Genomic DNA, 19,503 nt, shown 5'->3' with positions numbered 1-19,503 from the left:
GTTTTTTTTTCTCAAGTGAAGCTATGGACAGTAGCATCAGATCAGACCTATGCCCTGATACGTATGGTATTTTCATTAGGAGGACTAAAATCAGAGGGAAGGATACGCCTAGCATATGACATGAAAGACTTTTCCTAAACTTATTGCCTCTTAGCTAGCTGTTGAACACTACCTTTGTGCCTTTCATATTTGAGATGTATCTACAAGTCCTCATTGCTGTGCACAGTAACTAGATTGTGATGTAAATATTGCTAGTTTTATGCAAACATGTATACATTATAACATAAGGTTCAAAAGGCTGTTGTAGTAGATACTATGGATATTTGTCCTGTTTGTTGTCCAAGTCATTCAGCAAGTTTTAGAAGATAAATACACAAAGATTAAAGTGAAATAGTTATACTGGTGTGTCATGTCTTAATAATTTGGAATAGAAGGGGAGTAGCAATGTGAGAGGCCAGAATTCCCATTGCATGGAACAGAAGATCTTTGTAGAAGAATATTGATTCTGTGATCATTGATACTCTACTCTCAGCAGGATAGATTTGATATAGATCAAGGGGAGTAAAATTGTATGTCTGTCATGAGCCAGAGCAAATGGTAAGAGGTTTTGTCTTTTGTCACAGACTGCATTATGCACACCCTATTATCCTTTCATCATGCCTGTGGGGATCCTTTGGTTTGAGGCATTTTTTTTCTGTTTCTGTCACTGTCTTGGAAAAAAGACCATGCTGCTACTAGTGTGCAGTTTTGCCCTGCTGCTGTCAAAATGTAAGACCATTTGTCCTGTCCTTCCCTAGATGCTGTTTGTAAACTGCAGGGTGGACCGGAGTGTGGCAGCAATCCTCTAGATGGCAATGTGGACACACGTAGACTCCCTGAAGAGAGAGCCATTATTGCTCCTGCTTGCTGTAGACAGAACACTGTGGTAGGCTCCCGACAGAGTTAGAGTTTAGGTGGGTGCAGCTGGCTACATTTCAAGATAGTCTGTGTAATGCTGAAAATCTGGCAGACTCTTGAACCATGTTGTGTTTGACTCTGTAAGGACGATGGCAGGGAACAGAGGATTGTCTGGAAATATGAGAGGATCAGTACTGGTGGAAGACCCTTGGGTGTGAAAGTGATGTTCATGGAAATCTGGTGAAAAACACAGCATGAAAATGCACGGAAGAAGGTTGCATGCATAGAAGCATTGCTCTGACTTGTTTTGGAAACGGGTAGCTTGATTTCTATTGCACCTTTCTCAGTTCTTTGAGGCCTGGAGACTTGACAGCCAACTAGGTAATTCAAGAATTTACATCACTAACGGATGCATGGAAGGTTATGGCAAGTGGGTTTCCCTTGGACTGAGCTATAGCTGAGTTGTGTGTCTTAGCTGCTGGAACTAGTTATTCTCGCCCTGAATGGTCGTCATCTATTCTTTCAGGCCTCCTAGACTCCTCTATCTGGGAGGGTGCTTGTGAGAAGCCATAATGGACACCATCTGCTATCTTGGGTGTCTCTCTAATTTGGCAGAGTTGGACCAACACCTGGCTTGGCAGCAAAGACGTGCAGAGGTTATTGCAGTTGGGGTCTTTGCTGATGTCAGCGAATTCTTTCTGCTTCTGAAGGCAATCCCAAGCCATGGGGATGATGGGGGATGAATCTTTGGCTAGTGGTGAGAGGTTACCAAAAGCTTGATCCAACTGCCAGAAGGATGTCTGACAAGTTGGGGCTGCAGCATTAAGAGTGGCAGGGAGTTGCTTTGCTTGTGACATCTCTAAACATTCATGCTCAGCTTTTATGAGAAAGATGTAATGTTTCCTGATAGCATTCCATGTATGCCGGCGGGTGTAGGTTTTTACATTGCTGGGTTGGTACTGGACAGCTATGTGTGATAAGATACTGAGCAACTCTGCTACCTTGCTGTGGCTAGGCTGCTCATGACCTGGTGGCAAGCCTGGGAAGCATCAAAAAGCCTACCACTGGCCCTGCCTCCAGATTAGTAACAAAGGCCCTTACTTCTCAGGTGTACTGCCTGTGATTCTAAGAGGTCATTGTTCTCAAGGTCTTCAGCTCCCAAATGTGTCTACGCAAGTGCAGTTTTGTGGAGTTGATACAGAAGTTAAGTTTGTTTCTCACTTCCATTAGTATCCTCCAGAATACGTGATGCCCTTGGAGTTTCAGTAGGCCCAGTATCTCTGCTTGGAAACAGTCTGGAGAACATGACTTAACTTTGAGTGTCAGGGCCTCATGCTGCTGGTTAACAATGTTGAGCTGCTGTGATGCTGTGTTGGAGCTGAAGTCACTTGGCAGAAGGTGTATCTACATGTCCCCCTGTTTATAAGGAAAAGCAGAGATATTCTGGTTGATTTCAGGGATAATCATGGAGCATTGTGTGTGAGGAAAGGGGGTAAGAAAAGATTGATGTAAAAGCCTGTATACTAGCTGCACAGCAACTGTAGTTGCAGAGTGGTGCACAAAGTTTAACTTGTATAAATTGTTAGACTAAAGTTACCCTTTAAAATATTAAGATCTGTGAACAACGAATGACTTGAAACTATATTGTATTTTACCTCATGAAGCCACCACAATTTTTAATTTGTTTCTTGGACATCTTAGAACTAGGCTTAGCACCTCATGGAACCACAGTCTTAAAACAGTTTTAGACATCTTTTTCAAAAATATAAGATTTAGTAAAGGGATTTGAGGAATGCATTTGAAGCTATATATAGCAGCACAGGTAGAGCTAATTTAATTTTATTTTCCCTTTGGTCAAAATGGGGATGATAATAAAAAAAAAAAATCAATTTTTATTGTTGCTGAAGTCAGATAGCAAGCCTAATCCAAGTTTCTGTGGGAAGCTTGAGCATTTCCACTTGCATAGAATCCTGAAAAAATAATATAGAAACTAGTATGAATATTGGTACAGTCCTTTGCTTATCATAGTTTTACCCTTTTTCATTTCATAGAATTTTGGATCAATAATTGAATATGTCCAAACATGTTTTGGAAAAGTTTATAGGAAAAATTCTAGTTATAATGGAGAAATTCTAAATTAATATCTGATCTGTGAACCACTATTAGACTGAAGGGTAAAGAAAAAACAACCAAAGAACCAAGCAACCAACACCCCCCCCAAAAAAAAAAAAAAAAAAAAATCCCTACCCAATGCTGAAATCCCTTCAGAAAAACAGTTAGTGTGTTTCTTCAGCCAAAAAGGCCTCTCAAACAGTTACCACAGACAAGTATAATTTGGGATTGGTGGCTTAATAATAGTAGTTGTTTGAGTGAACAGAGATTCTCAATTCTTTACAGAAGATCAGTCCTATAAAATGCAGCCACAGACTGCTGCTGAGAAAAAACTCAATTAAGAAAGGAAATTAGTCTGGCAATTAAAAAAGCCACAGCAGTGCCTGGAAAAATGGCTTTTTTTTTCTTTTTGTCCTGAAAGAAAACTGATGACATCATTTTGGTTAAAAGAAACCCATAAGTAAGGTTACTGGAGCAGACTGTTCATGCTTTCTGTAAAATGTGAATGAAGCATGGGTATCTGAAGAGGAGAGATTTTAACTTCACACAGTTTCTTCCCAGGACCTTTAATATGGTTGTCATGACTGCTTTAATACTACCAAGTCATACTTAACAGGACAGCGCTTCCAACTAAGTACCTACTGTTCCCAAATTTGTTTGGTGTGATACCTGATTTTTCAAGTGATAGTAAGAGGCTGAGATAAGCACACTTGACTGTCCTCCTTAATTTAGCTATGTGAAATATGGTTTCCCACTTAATGTTAGTACATAATTTAGGATACAATGAAACACTACAGCAGCTCAGAAGACTTAAACCCTCCTGCCAGTCAGAAAGGAATTTCATTCACAGCAGGTAAAGGATTTGCTTTGCATGTGTTGATATTAATCACATTATTATGTTCTACTTTCACAGAGAGTTTGTTCATGGCCAGTTAGGTTTTGAACCTAGCTGATACTAGCTGGTTCATTCAGCATCCTGGGGCATTCCCAAGGCATAACGTAGACTGACATAACAAAGACTTGACACTGTAAGGGACAACATTCTGTTCCTGTAGGAGTTACGGTGTAAGTCATGACTTGATGCTGCAAAGGCAAATTTAAATTCAGTGAAAATTCCTTCTGAAAAGGGTTATAAGGTTAGATTTCACCTCATGACGGATCCTGTTCAGGAAGTGTGAAGTTGGAGGACAAGAATTGTTAAATGACTGAACCCCAAATAAGGAGGCTGTGAATTGTCCTAGGAATTAATCGGATCTAAAGTTTACCAGCTGAGCAGAATATGTCAGTCATTTTGAAGCCACACCAGGGCAAAGAAGTCATATTATTGTTTTATTTCCATACATTTGTTTCCAAAACCCCGTATTTTTGTGAATAGGCAAAACTATGAATGAATGGTCTGTACTTTTATCATGAGTCTTGTATTTTAGAGTAATTTCTTAAGACCTTGAGAACACCAGACATTACCCTCCACAGAGAATGGGAGTTCCAAGAACGTTGTTCACACAGTGCCAGATACCCTAACAGAAGGTTCGGGTTGCCAAGATTGACTGACCTTTAGTGTTCCCTAGTGAAAAATAAATTATGTAATATAATTTATACTTAGATTAAACCTGTAGGGAATAATTGTTGAAGTGGAAAAAATATTCTCCTCAGTTACTGTATTAAGGCACTGTATTGACACCTCAGAGATATGGCAGAGGTTTCCTGTAGGACTGTGGGCATCTTCATGCAGTCGTTTCCCCACTTGGAAACTGGTGATAACTTCTTTGTTTTGTCACAAGAGCTGTAAGGTCTTTGAAATCTTAGCCTCACACGCTGCTCTTAGAGTGTTTGAGCTCATAAAAAAGCATAAAGAGCTGTCATTGTTGCTGTGGTCACTTGTGGTATTATAGTAAAAAATAACTACTGGATGAACAAAAAAAAGGGAAATCCATTTAACAGATTAAAACATTAGTGTCTGTAAATGAGAGAAAGGAAAGAACTGGTGTATGAATTCTTAATCTTCTGTGCACAGTTTGTAGTGTCCTCTGAGTCTGCTCAGTTACTGTGAATAGCTTGAAGATTAATCAACAGCACAAATTTGTTCCTGTATTATTCTGAATAAATCACTTGCTGCTTTCCAAATATAAAATATTATCTTGTTGTCGTGGTTTAACCCCAGCCGGCAACTAAGCCCCACCCAGCCGCTTGCTCACTCGTCCCTGGTGGGATGGGGAAGAGAATCAGAATGGTAAAAGTGAGAAAACTTGTGGCTTGAGATAAAGACAGTTTAATAGGTAACGCAAAAGCTGTGCATGCAAGCAAAGCAAAACAAGGAATTCATTCACTACTTCCCATGGGCAGGCAGGTGTTCAGCCATCTCCAGGAAAGCAGAGCTCCGTCACGCATAACAATTACTTGGGAAGACAAAACGCCATCACTCCAAATGTCCCCCCCTTCTTTCTTCTTCCCGCAGCTTTATATACTGAGCATGACGTCATATGGTGTGGAATAGCCCTTTGGCCAGTTGGGGTCAGCTGTCCCAGCTGTGTCCCCTCCCAACTTCTTGTGTACCTGGCAGAGCATGGGAAGCTGAAAAGCCCTTGATTTAGTATAAGCACTAAACATCAACAACTAAAAGATCTCTGTATTATCAACTGTTTCCAGCACAAATCCAAAACATAGCCCCATACTAGCTACTGTGAAGAAAATTAACTCTATCCCAGACAAAACCAGCACATTCTCCACTCCTTATTCCATACCATTTACGTCATGCTCAGGTCTCACACTGTCCAATAGATTATCATTACCCCCCCTGCCCCGTCCTTGATATAATACACAGATATCCTTCCCTTACTCTATGGACCACCTCTGTAAAATGTCCAGAAATGTCCACAAAATGTCTATTGAGTTAATTTAGTCCATGACTTTGGATTCCATGTTATGGTGGTCACTCAGGACAGGAGAGGTGGTGTGTTGTGTGGAGTTATTGGGCACCAAAGCCAGCTCAGGTTCAAGTTGCTGCTGCACTTGCGCTGCTTCTGTAAGACTTGTCCTCCATCGGTTCCGGTGGTTCCTGCTATAGTAATTCCTATAACGTGCAACTCAAATCCCAGGCTACAACAATTTAAAGGTATTTCCATTACAGTCTCCACCCCTGGTCCCTTTGGACCGGACCATTTGATTTAACATTGCAATGAACTCCTCCCCTTGAGCGTGCTCTGGCTTGGATTTACCCACAGACTGTAATCCCTCCAGGGGAGTACCTGCTCTGTCATGGGCTTATCCATGGCCACACGCTTTGAGGTGCTCCAGGGTGACCTCATGCACAGCCACTGATGCTTTGAGGTGTACCTGCTGCAGTGTGGACTTATCCTTGGGCCACAATCCCTTCAGAGGTATACCTGCTGTGGCACAGATGTAACCACGGCCACAGACGCTTCAAGATGTACCTGCTCTGGTGTGGACTTATCACAGCCACAGACACTTTGGGGTGTCCTGCTCCCACGTGGACTCATCCACAGGTCACAGTCCCTTTGACTCAAGTTCACACTGGAGTTCCAGCCTGACCAGTACAGCAGCACAGAAACAGCAGCGATGCCCTGGCCATCTGCCAGCCCAGGCGCATGGCCTTGGCTGTTATCAAAATGTTCCCAGGCACAGCAGAGTAAGATGATCAGCAGTACAGCAAGCAGCAAAAGCAAAAAGCAGCTAAGAATGAGCACTAAACTCTAACATACAGTGAGGCAAGCAAGCCCCATGGCAAGCACAGAAGCCTGCCCATTAATAGCTAAACAGCAATAACAGCTATAAATTCTATCTAGCACATTCCAATCAAACCTGTCGTTATCTCAAACCCTTTGAGCCCCACGTTGGGCGCTAGAAAGGACTGTTGTGGTTTAACCCCAGCCGGCAACTCAACCCCACGCAGCTGCTCGCTCACTCCCCCCTGGTGGGATGGGGAAGAGAATCGGAAAGGTAAAAGTGAGAAAACTTGTGGGTTGAGATAAAGACAGTTTAATAGGTAACGCAAAAGCCGCGTGTGCAAGCAAAGCAAAACAGGGAATTCGTTCACTGCTTCCCATGGGCAGGCAGGTGTTCAGCCATCTCCAGGAAAGCAGGGCTCTATCACGCATAACGGTTAACTGGGAAGACAAACGCCATCACTCCGAATGTCCCCCCCTTCCTCCTTCTTCCCCGGCTTTATATGCTGAGCATGGCATCATATGGTGTGGAATATCCCTTTGGTCAGTGGGGGTCAGCTGTCCCAGCTGTGTCCCCTCCCAACTTTTTGTGCACCTGGTATAGCATGGGAAGCTGAGAAGTCCTTGATTTAGTATAAGCCCTACCTAGCAACAACTAAAACATCCCTGTGTTATAGACACTGTTTTCAGCACAAATCCAAAACATAGCCCCATACTAGCAACTATTAAAAAAATTAACCCTATCCCAACCAAAACCAGCACACTTGTGCACCTGTGGGTGTCTGTATATACATATAGCTCTGTGTGTGGAAGGAGGGCACAATCTAAAGTGTAAGAAAAGATTCCTTTTCTCCTTTTGCTAGATGTATGAGAGCACAGCAGAGTTATATATTTTCTGTCTGCCTAGCCTTGTCCTCCATAAGTAAGGAGATTTCACAGCGTGTGTACGTAAGGCTCTTTCCACACTGTGAGTGTAATAGTGTTCTAGGATGCTATGCTGTGGAGCAAATACAAGTCTCAATGTAATATGTTTCAAGACTGGTTTTCTGTTGACAAGTTTTTGTTGTGGATTTATTTCTGCCTTTTTTTCGTTTTTCTTTTGGAGAATGCTTTTAATTGTGTTGGCACCAAATATTACATCAATACTAGTCAAACTCAATTGGTAGTAAAAGATCAAATCAATGTTACAAGTATTTACTAACATACAACGTGGCTCAAAGAAAGCTAATTCCAGGAGTCACTGAATAAAAATTTCAAGGGCACTTGAATCCTGTGTGCCAGAAAAGGCTTGTGTTAAGTTTCATTGAGAGTCATTCCAAATCTCACTTGAGAATTTAATTTGGATGGCTTTGGCATTTATATTTCATAGCAGCTTTAATGGTCTAATGTTTCCCCCCTCTCATGTTCCGGTCAAATCCATTTTATGCAGAGTAACTCCTAATATCCTCAAAATTCACTGTGAACAAAATTACTTGACTCTTCCTTCTGGTTTCTTTTTCCACAAAAGCAAATTACCCATACTGGTATGTTTTATTTCAAAATGCTCATGGTTCACATCACACCACAGTGCCAGTACTGATAAGGTATTTCTGCTTAGTAGAAATCTCAGTTTCTGATATTCAAGAGATGTGATTTTTACCATTAGTAAAGACAGTGAGTATTGAGAGTTATTCAAATACTCTGCTTTAAGTATAAAAGTGGAGATTAAACTGGAAACAATAAAATTGCAAATGCCATAATTTTTAAAAAGGCAAAAATTACTGTGCTGTTTCAACATACTGTATATATTGCCAAAGCTCCATTTCAGTCACTTTAGTGATTACTAATTAAGGTAAATTTTTTTTCTGGAAAAACCCATTCAAAAGAGAAGTTTGGGATAATGAGAGGGCATCATTAGTACTTTTGTACTTTTTAATAGTATTTTTCAAACATTTCTAGAAATGTTATGAGATGCTGAATGTAGTAAGTTTCTTAAATGATCCTCGCTCATGTTTTTCTTTCCTTTTCTTAGAGTTTCTATAGATGTCCTTAGCTGCTTCTCGTGTTTCTCTTTCTTGGTATCTCTGATTCCTAGAGCTGCTTTTTATGTAACTAGGGATAAGAAGAGGCTAAAGGAATTGGGGGTCATATTGAAGCAAACTTATATGGCATATCTAAATCTATTGTCTTAGTACCTTTATTTCACTTGTAGGGCATGGGAGGAAGTTGAGTGTTTTTCTGAAAACAGGAAGGGAGGGGACAAAGCAGCTAACATTTTTTTTTAATGCTCAATCTTCAGTATTGCTACCACACTGTGGAGAAAAACACACATGGAGAAACTTTGTAGCACTTGCTTTACTCTTCTTTTCCTGATCATCTGAAGACTTAGTATTTTTTCGCTAGAATTAACCAGGCTTATCATTTCCCTACATATATTTTGTAGAAATAGGTCTTTGCAAAGAACGCAAGTTACCTTCAAGCAGTGTTAGTGAACAGTAGGCATCTCTCTGCCAAGGAGCAAAATTTTCAGGTGTTATAAATAGCAGTGACATAACTTTTTCTCCCATGGGCTTACATCAACTTTAAGTTTTCATTTTTATGTAATTTATATTTTGCAGAATTGTAGCACAGTACGTTTTTTTGCCTTGTTGTGGCACTCCAGGAACCTACAGTGTCCCAAATTGAGAGCAATAAGAAAAGAGCATGTATGGCAGTGCTGCTGTGTAAATGTATACAATCCAAATCAAAAAGTTATGGGGCTAGTGGTTTTGTGAAAGGGAACTGTGGAATTTTCTGCATCTTGCTAATTTCATACCCTACTGAGCATAGCTTAGCACTTAGAGCCAAGTTTTGCCCTCTGATGTGCACACTTGGATCTTATTTCTATCTAAGGCATGTGCATCTGAAATCAATACTTGGCTTTTATTTCAAACAGAGTAAAGAATTAGTAAGTAAAGAATGAGTAATGCATAGATGTTGCAAATTGAGCAAATGGCATAAGTAAAACTGCATATTTAATTTAAGAATAAATATTTTTTCCTTTGGAGCATTTGGTAGAACTCTGGCATTCTAGTCTTGCTTTTACTGTTTCAGTCCTGTGAGGAGTAAGAGTTTAACTTGTGGAGCTTTTGCTGCTTATGACCACATACCTGAGAAGTTAATATTAATTTAGATTGTCATGTTAACAATGATAAACAATCCTGACCTGGGTTCATTTGTGCATTTGTCCAACTGAATTCTGTTTTTTAGGGAAAAACATCTTTAGGAGAAGGTAATTTTATTATTCCCCTGCTTTTTTCTTTATTTTGAACTGTATGTGCCACATTACTGATATGCATATATATGTATATGCATGCTCAGTGGCTTGCAATGGCCCAGCTGCAGAAGGTGTGGAGCTTGCCCCTAGACTTCTGAGACTTTTACCTTCTCTGTTCTGCAAACAGTCATTCACTAAGATTTTGTGCAATGTTGTTTTTTTCACATTCTCTAGTGGCACTGAAATGACCTTCTTCAACCAGCACTGGAACCTTCTACCAGCACATAGGGCTGGTCTGCTGCCACGGCAGGGCAAGGTGCAAAATAGGATGGCTGCTGTTGCTTGTCAGAGGGCTGAGACGGGAGGTGGAGGAGATGGGTCTCTCTTAACAGCAGTCCCCTGTTTCCTCATAGAGAGCAAGCCAGGCTAAATGGAAGCACAGACTCAATTCAGCCCACAGGAGATCAGTTGGACCATGCTGCTAAACTTCAGGAGTTACCTAAGCTGAATACTGTAGAGGGTGTATATTCTAGAGATTTACTGGTATTGATGGCCAAATGTCTGGAAATTACAGTTGCTGTACAGCATTATACTCCCAAGAATAAAGTTATAAAGTATCAAGAAAGCAGAAGGAATATAAGCAACTTTGCCTGTTTTTAAAATATGTTCTTTCCCCCCCTCCCTTGCTCCTCTCCCTCTCCCCCTCCCCCCTTGCCCCTACTCCTACTCTCTCAGCCATGAAGACTTTGAATTTATATCGGGGACCCGCATGCGCAAGCTGGCTCGAGAAGGACAAAACCCACCAGAAGGCTTCATGGCTCCTAAGGCTTGGACTGTGCTGACAGAATACTACAAATCCTTGGAGAAGGCTTAGGCCTCTTATTAACTGCAGATCAACCTTTGACGCCTGATTTATTTACGAGAAGGGGACCACACAGTCACCGTTCATGTTGCTTTGTTGTGGTGTCTGTCAGGAAGTTCTTCTCTGAAAACAAACTCTTTCTCCCTAACTTAGCATCATTCTTAGCCTGTCCTTATGGGTTCTATTATGTCCTGGCACCTAACTAGCTGCTGGTTTTAATGTCTTCTCTTTTATTACAGTTAATATACTTGCAGTAGGATTTTTAACTCTTGTCTTTTTTTTATATTTTACTGCCTCTGTCCTATGAGTTCTGCGGCTGTTAAATAGATGCAGCTTTTTTCAAATGTTATTTAAACTGCTGGGTAGTATTTGGTTTTAGTAGTTTGTAGGAGAAAATGTAATGGTTAGACCCTTAACTGTGGATAGATTATCTATAAATCGAAAAAGTAAGTTTTAAAACATCTGTAAAAGTGTCCTCATCTTTATCTCATCATCATCTCCAGAAGCACTTAACATTAATTTCTCACTATATGTAACCAAAAAGCAGAGTTTTTTATGTAGCATAATTAAACTTTTTTGCTTTCTTTGTTTAGTTTTGGAGTTCATTGAGTTGTCCGGTGATTCTCTTCTGCTGTGGGCCTGTAAAGTTGGCCAAGTAATGAATAAAAGAAAATATCTAGTTTTCACACTGAATTGATAACTAAGCCAGATTTTTTATATATATATATATATATATATATATATATATATATATATGTGCTTGTTGCCATAGGTGTCAGTAGGGAATGTTTTATTTTGTTTGATATAACTTGCCAGATTTTGGTTCCAGATATATTTGTTCAGCCTACTACAACTTTAAAAAAAGTATGGCAGACAAACATTGAATTCATGTTTAATTATTCCAAGAAAAATAAAAAAAAATCCTTAGATCTTGGAATTTCCTGTGGTACAAATATTTAGTCCTGAGGTTAATTTTCTGGCTATTTTTCAAGGTCTCCAAAGAGTAATCTCCTTCTCTTGGTTCAGATTTGCTTGCTTGAAAGACAAAGCATATGTTCTTCTAGGATTCTTCAAAGATACTGAAGTTGGTTAATTCAGTATGTGAAACATTAACTGCTAAAGGAAAACATAAAAAATGAAAAGTAAAACACTTCTTTAAGTGTAAAGTAACACTGACCTACTGGGATCTTTTCAAGCATTTGCAGGTAATCAGTGGAACAGTCATAACCTGTCTTAGCATATAGCTAGAAACTATCTCAAATCCTTCTCACAGAAACTTACTTTTCTGTTGTTAAACAGTGTATATAGGAGGAACCAGCTCAAAATCTTTTTTAGAATGTTGATACTGGCCTGCTACTGAGCCTGGATGAAGCATATGTTCATCTAGAATTTTTTGGGCAGGGGGAAGGTTGTGATGAAGGGACCTGTGTAATGAATGGGACGAATGCTACTTGCTATCTTTGTTTACGTGTTCACAGTAGTATTTAAGAAAAATGGTTTGAGAATTACTTCCTTCTCTTTTCTTCCTCTGTCTCTTTGAAGAGATGTAGAAAGTATCTTTTAATGGGATTCTCACCTCTGATAGAAAGTAAGGCAGAATTGGGAAAAGACAAGAGGCATGTTTATTAGCAAACCACAACAATTACTGGAGATGGTGTTTTGGTAGTGTAAAGCTTATTTCTTCAGAATTGCTGAACAGATTTTCTTCAAACTTGGCTTTCTTTTTAGATTGTATCAATATGTAGGATGTGGGAAATCCAGAAGAAAGAGTCAGTTCATCTGTGTGCAGCTGTTCATGCAAAACTTCAAGTTTAACTATGAAGGTAAACAAGAGTTATCAGCTGCTAAAATGGGATTTGCTGTTGGAAATTGGAGTTTAGACTCTTTGCTGTCAGGTTTGATTCTTCTGCTAGCTGTGATGAAAGATAATGAAAATATTTTGGCAAAATAGCAAACACAGGTGAAAGTCTACAGAAGTTAATGTTTTAAAAATGCTACGTGTGCTCTATGAAGTCCAGAAAATAAGTGGGAGTGGTAAGCATGAATGTGAATCATCCTGTAAAGTTAATTTAGAAGCAGGAATGCCTTCAAGCAAATTAATACGGTGATAACAAGCAGATCTCATTTTCATACTTAGCTAGTTTGATGCTGAGACCCTGTTGTTATAGTGCTTCTGGAAAGCATTCCTTGCAAGGATCTGTATTAAAGAAGCTTTCAGGTTTATTCTAACTTTAAGCCAGCAGCCAGGGCATTCCTAGCATAATGCTGATTAAGAACAGGAGCATCTGCTCGATTTGTGGGCAGGACTTGCTCTATACAACAGTATTTTCCTGTATCTCATGAGTTTTCACTGCAGTGTTCAAATTTTTCCTTGTCTGCAGCTGCCTTATCTAAGGAAGCCATACTTACAGGAAAGGGCTACCTCAGAAATTATTCTTTTGCCAGTGTCTCTTTTTCTTTAGCTTTTCTCTGCCTTATCTCAGTGGGTAGCGTTGTCAGTTGGCCAGTCCTAACATTCTGATTTTAACAGTAGGTTCAACTTCATTAAGGGTGCTATGGCATTTGAGGCTTTTCTGAGACAACAGTTGGGTGTCTTCCAGGAGGCAGCAACAGGACTAATGAGGTAATGGTTGTTGCACCCAACACCTGTCTTCCCATACCTCTGTCACCAAAGAGCAATGACCTCAGGAACATGCCATACAAAAGTAATAATACTCTTGAACCATTTGATGGATATGAGGACAAGCAGGACCTAATTTCCAGCTGGGAAAAGAAAAAGCTCCATTGTCTCATTTCTTCAGTTCCTAAAAACCTCTTTTTTACTGGAAAAATACTGATATGTGCCTGAGTCATGAATCTAAGCAGTTATATAGGCATGTTCTTTTCTTATGAAGAACAGCAAAATCAAGTACGTCCTTTTTCTAAAGGTCATTTTGCTTTAACAAGAGGAGTTTTACTCTGTTCATTAAGATGAAAAATGTCAAATCATGTTCCCCCTGCCTCCCACCTTCTGCCTCTACATTATCTACCTTATAAATGGTTCTTTACCTGCTACTCTTGCACAGGATAATTTATGGCTATTATCCTGTGCTTTTTGTACAGTCTCAGGATGATTATTCACTTCTAGCTTATCATTCTGATGTAGCATGTGATGTATGAAAGTAATAACACCCTCGATCCGTATGGCTGATACAAGGACAATATGGACTCAGCTTTCCAAAATACAAGGATTAATGAGGTAGGTGGAGGTTACCAAACCCTAATCCTTGGGGTTGAATAAATGGTACAAAATTACTGCCTCTCCTAGGTGAAATGATAAATTCCACATGACACTGATTCCTGCAGTACCTATGAGCAATTTAAGAAAAAGGCAAGTTTTTTGTAAAGAACCTCATGGCTGAGAATTCTGTTTTCCTATGTGAGCTCCCATATGCCTGTTTTTGACTAACATGAATATTCAGGGTAACTTTTCAAGTAAGGATCTACAGGTTGTGATGGAAATATAGTAGATGAATGCTGAGGATGCTGACTTATGTCTGATTTTTTTTCTTTCAGTAGGGGATCTGAGCACTAACAAGTCAGTAGTACATCAGAGATGCGAAATGGAAAATGTAGACTAGGTCACAGGTTTTTTTAGATGCAGTTTGGAGCTAACCAAGCTTCTACATCTGGAATAATTCAGTAGAAGTCAGGAGGGGGAGGAAATGAGTGGATGTCTTGGCGTGGTAGTGATGTTGGTGGTAGAAATAGAACAGGGCTACCATGAGCTGTGTAGCCAATACTGTAACTGGCCTGAGTTTGGGCCTCCCTTGCATTTCATATTCCCTTAATTTCAAAAAGTTCCACAGGTGGGTCACACAGAGGGTTAAACTTACTGCCTTTCCATGCTACAAAAAGTATAAAAGTTACTTTGAGCATCCTTACCAAATACTAACAGAATAGTCCAGATCCTTTTCCCTTCCTGACGGATTAAAGGTGCTAATCAATGTATTATTCCCTTTCCTTGTAAACACTGACAGCTTCAAAAACAAGTGTGTGTGTGTCACTTTCAGTATTTACGCACGTGGCATCCCTTGTATCTCTGGTCATGAACCTTTAAGCTTTTGTGCTAGGCACTGTAGGAACACAGAAAAAAAGCTCTTCTCTCTGCTTCCCTGTGAGTCAGAAGATAAGTTTACTGCATCCTGGCACCATCTCCAAAGACAGGGAAAGGGAAAACTATTCCTTCACTTGATATAGCAGAATACACAGGAATTGTATGGAAACTGAGATGGAAACTGAATTTTCATTTAACTTTTCATGCATGTCTGTTTATCCATCTATAGGAATGAGATTTAGTGTGGTGCTTGAACACTAGTAAGAAATGTTTAGGAATGGTATTCTACTCCTCAAACCTGACACAGAATCCTTCACCACCACCTGTAAAATAATAGGGACTTCAGCCTGGAGTGAGTTGGCCAAATTAAATGCTAGAATGAAAGTAACTGATAGCTCAGAATTAGTATTTTGTTGTTCTGTATGAATTGGTCTCGGAAACTTGCTTACCAAAACTCCTGATTTAGATGCTGTTAAAGGGAAGAGTTCCATTTTTTTCATGCTTAGAGTTTTTTACAGGATGGAGCTGAAAAGCTAGATTGCCAAGTGTAAATTTAAAGCCTTCAATGGCCAATTCATTGGATATGAGAGTTCCTTGCCATCAGCCAAACAGGTGTCGGGTAAACATGTGATTTAAAGGAAGATTGTGCTGAGGTTTCTGTTTAGTTGTGTTGTTTTACCTTGAAGAAAGCCTGAGGCTGAAATAGCAGGGCCTCTTTTAAGTTTGCTTTCTCATTTCACAAAAACCTTTTTGATTATGAATATAGCTGGATTTTTTACTAGGCTTTTGAAGTGTCCATTGAAGGGTTTTCTTTGTGTCTCCTGCAAGCTCTGTGTCTGCTCTTGTGGTATTAGGATTGTTTTTACCTGTATCCCTTTTCATTATTTAGTCTTTATTAAAATCACTTTTTTCTTCTTTATGGGAGGGTATATATGTGCATGAGCCAGAATCATGCCTTCAACATTTCCAGAGCTGTTTGCCCTAGAAACCTCATCTTGAGATAATTTTGAAGTTGAGGGGGGAAGGCAACTACACTGAAAGCTAGAAAACACTGCTTTAAAGCCACATCTGGAATTCTTAGACAGTAAATGGCTCCAGCTTAAAACAGAGAATACAGAGATGATATATGCCATAAAATTCAAGGATCCTTGGATTCAGTATGACTGTCACCTGACCTTCATGTTAAAATCCATCTACACAATGCTTTGAAGGATGATTGTAATCAGAACGCTACCTGTCTATGTATAAAAGGAGGGAAAAAAAAATCAGTTTCCGTATAAACTTCAGTGGGGTGGAAACAGTGCCCAAATCTTGTTTTTACCCTCTGCAAAAAAAGCTGTTTTGTCTGTGGAGTCCTACGCTCATCACTCTAAATTGCATTGTATGAGAAGAATACAAACATTTTGGCCATATCCACTCATTTTCATCTCATAACAGCAGTTATGATTGCAAGTAAAAGACTTGCAGTCTAAGCTGTGAGTTTTCAGTTTTTGCTGAGCACCTGCAGATTTCCAGGCTTTCCACCCAGATGACCTATGTCTGAATTTTTGTGGTGTAAATCAATTATTTCAGTAACAATTGATAGTAATGTTTGTTGCAATAATTGTGATGAGACAGATGAGAGACATCAGTATCCATATGTTGATATTCCCTGAACATTGTTGGTGCATTTTATTTATTACAAAACATGCCATTTTGTTCAGGAGGACAAAACCACTCCTCTAACATGGAAACATTTCTCTGATTTCAGAAGTGCTCCTCAGAGAAAGAGAAAACGTTTAGGCTTTTGTACTATCAATTTGATTTCATCAACAGCTTTCTCAAAGGCTTAAGTGGAAGCAGGATTGACTCCTTGTCCCTTAAACATTGGATTCAAATGGGTTGCCCACTGTAGGATGGAAAACTGCAGCCAGATAGTCCACGGAAGGTTGTTTGCAGGATTGCTCATGCATCATTGAGTTCTGCCTTGTTTATAGTTCATCCACCACCTGTGAAAAACAATATTTTGATCATTTGATTCAGTTGTTTCCAGACAATTAAGACAATGATGAGACAAGATCATGTTTAAGCATAACTTTCCACTAGGAAAAAGTTTAGCACTATTATAGTTTATATTTAAACTAGGATACAGTCTGAAAGATCCAGTGTTATATGAGCAAAAATTTCCTATCATACTATGTGACAGGAGAGCAATAAACATGCCATCAGAGTCAACATCAGAAGTACAGTGCAAAATGCTAAGCATTATTGACACTTCTTCATTAGAGACAGTTATAAATAACTCCTTTGTTCATTATTTCTTCAAGGAAAAATACTGCTTCTTTCTGAAAACTGAAAATCTGTTTGCCTTACTTGGTAGTTAGAGGCACTCAGAATGGCAGTGATTCTTCATAGTTTTTACTGTTTAGCTGTGAGTATTTTTAAATACATGCACACTTCCGAGCTCCACAATGAAATGGCTTTGCAAAGAACATTAAAGTTTTAAAGTTTTTCTTTGTAAACATTCTTGGCTATTTTACTTATAGCAGTTTGGTCATTTTTCCCTCTGTACAAAGGAAAAAAAAGTCTCATAAAGGTCAATCTTATGTAGAGATTGGGTACATATTTTTCCTCAACTATTAAAACAACTATAGCTGGTTTCCTTTTCATACAAGCTTTTGGTTCAGGGATGTCCTCCATTCATGTTGTGAGGATTTCTTGTCAAATACTTAATGTGCTGGGGAAAAGTGTATTTAAAGATGGTGAGTTGATGGTGGAGAATTCCAGGATAGCCCCATTCAAGCACTAACAATAAAAGACCACATCTTGTAACATGTAATTCTTTCAAAAGAATATTGTGCCTTTTCAATAATCATAGTTGGGATATAAATGCAAATTCAAAGCAGCATGTTCTGTGTAAAAGATGTGCAGAAAGAAATGAACATTCTTCAGTCAGTGGTTTTCTGGAAAAAAAAAGCTTCCTTTTCACTTTTTTAATGTACTTGAAAAATGAAACATAAACGTCCTGATCTTTCAATTTCCATACTTAAAGATGTGTCTTGATGGGGGACCAATGTGTTTTCTCTCTTATTCAAAGAGTTACATTGTCTTCAGTTTGAGGATTTGCTGAATATTGTCAATGAACTGAAAATCGTGGTCTATCTAGACCAACCCTACACTAGACAGTTTCAAACAAGTGAACTCATCTTTTCATTTAAACATACTTAATTGACTTTTTTCACCTATATGTAACTTACAACTCCTCATTTCAGATTTTTCTACGTAACTGTGTAACTAATGAAAGAAAATCCAGCCTCTTTACCCATTCTTGGTTTGATTATTATCCTACATGTGTCTGTAGATCTTGAAACTAATGCTAAGGAAGTAGTTGCCTTTCCACATTGATTTTGTGATGTTAACTTTGGAAGACATCATTGATGTTCATCAATGTGAACTTTAAGAAAGTCCTGGCTGCCTGTGGAGAAATGAATCTGATTGTATTGAGAGACTGCAGAGTGCATGCTAACTCTCCTCACTTTAAGTCTGTGACTGAATGTTGGAATACACAGTCTTTTATTTTGACAGAAAAGGGGTAAGTCACTGTTTTCTTAAATGCGACACAATGGGCGTTTCCAAAGAAATGGACTTATCTTAACTAGCCAAATAGACAAAAACATAAACTAGGAGCTTTTTAGGCAGTGGCTTATAAAATGATCAGTACAAATTAAAGAAGGCCAGCCCACTAAAACCCAGAGATTTGTGGCTGTGTATATCCCCAGGGAGACTACCACTAATGTGAAGAATTGCAGCATCAAAGAAGATTTTATGCAGTATGAATTTATTATGCATTTCATGGTTCCTGTGGAATTTTCAATGTCTGCTCAATCTCCATGTGCAATTTTAATAAAATATGTGCTCATAGTACATTCCGCTCTCGTATCTTTTTCTTAATTTTCTCATAAAATACTCTGCTATTGTTTCAGGCTGAAAATTTTCTCGCCTTCGATGTGCCAAGGGAAGCATGGCGGTTTACAAGGGAACTCATGCAGTTTATAGTTGCATCAGTCAGCCGTGAAAACTATGAGAGAAGGGGCTGGAGAGTGTTCTGTGAAAATGGAGTTTCTGATTTTGGTCAGGGCCAGTATAATAGGGGCCTACAATATTTTTTTGGTTTGCAGACTATTACAGGTTTGTAGGGCTTTTTGATTAATTGTTTTTTTGTTTTAGTAAGCATTAGTCAGCCTGTAATCTTGTTATTGTTTAGTTATCTTCTGAGGTGCCTTTAATGGTAGTCTGTGAGGCTTTCTGGGAAGTGCAGCTCACAAGTTTAAAACCATTACTCTAAAATAACAGTTAATAAGTTTTCATAAATTTTGTCTATATAAAATTTAAATATAAAAAGTCTATAAAAACAAAGTACAGAAGCATTCAAAGAGACAAGAACAAAAATAAAAGGAAAGAATAAAAGAAGATTATAAATGGAGTAGGCAGTATTTGAGGGGTTAGCATGTTCCCATTTAGGCCAAACTCCATTTTACATCCACCACATACAAAAAAGTTGCTGGTATATCTTGGCTCTCTGGGTTTGTACATTACTACACATGCAGGTAAGAACCCAGTCAAAGCTAAGACAACAGCT

At 39.0% G+C, this 19,503-nt stretch overlaps 1 protein-coding gene across 1 annotated transcript in view; it reads left to right on the top strand.

Annotated features, from left to right (window-relative positions):
- PAPSS1 (3'-phosphoadenosine 5'-phosphosulfate synthase 1) overlaps positions 1 to 11,482 on the top strand; it is a 51,237-nt gene extending 39,755 nt beyond the window's left edge. The window contains exon 12 of the mRNA XM_072861121.1: positions 10,663 to 11,482. Within this exon, the coding sequence (XP_072717222.1) occupies positions 10,663 to 10,801 (139 nt within the window). The 3' untranslated portion in view covers positions 10,802 to 11,482. The remainder of the gene's footprint in view (positions 1 to 10,662) is intronic.
- The last annotated feature ends 8,021 nt before the right edge of the window (positions 11,483 to 19,503 follow it).

Source organism: Ciconia boyciana, chromosome 5 (genome assembly GCF_034638445.1).
Source record: "Ciconia boyciana chromosome 5, ASM3463844v1, whole genome shotgun sequence".
Lineage (NCBI taxonomy): Eukaryota > Metazoa > Chordata > Aves > Ciconiiformes > Ciconiidae > Ciconia > Ciconia boyciana.
Note: the sequence above shows the minus strand (reverse complement) of the source record. Positions and strands in the feature narration are given on the sequence as shown.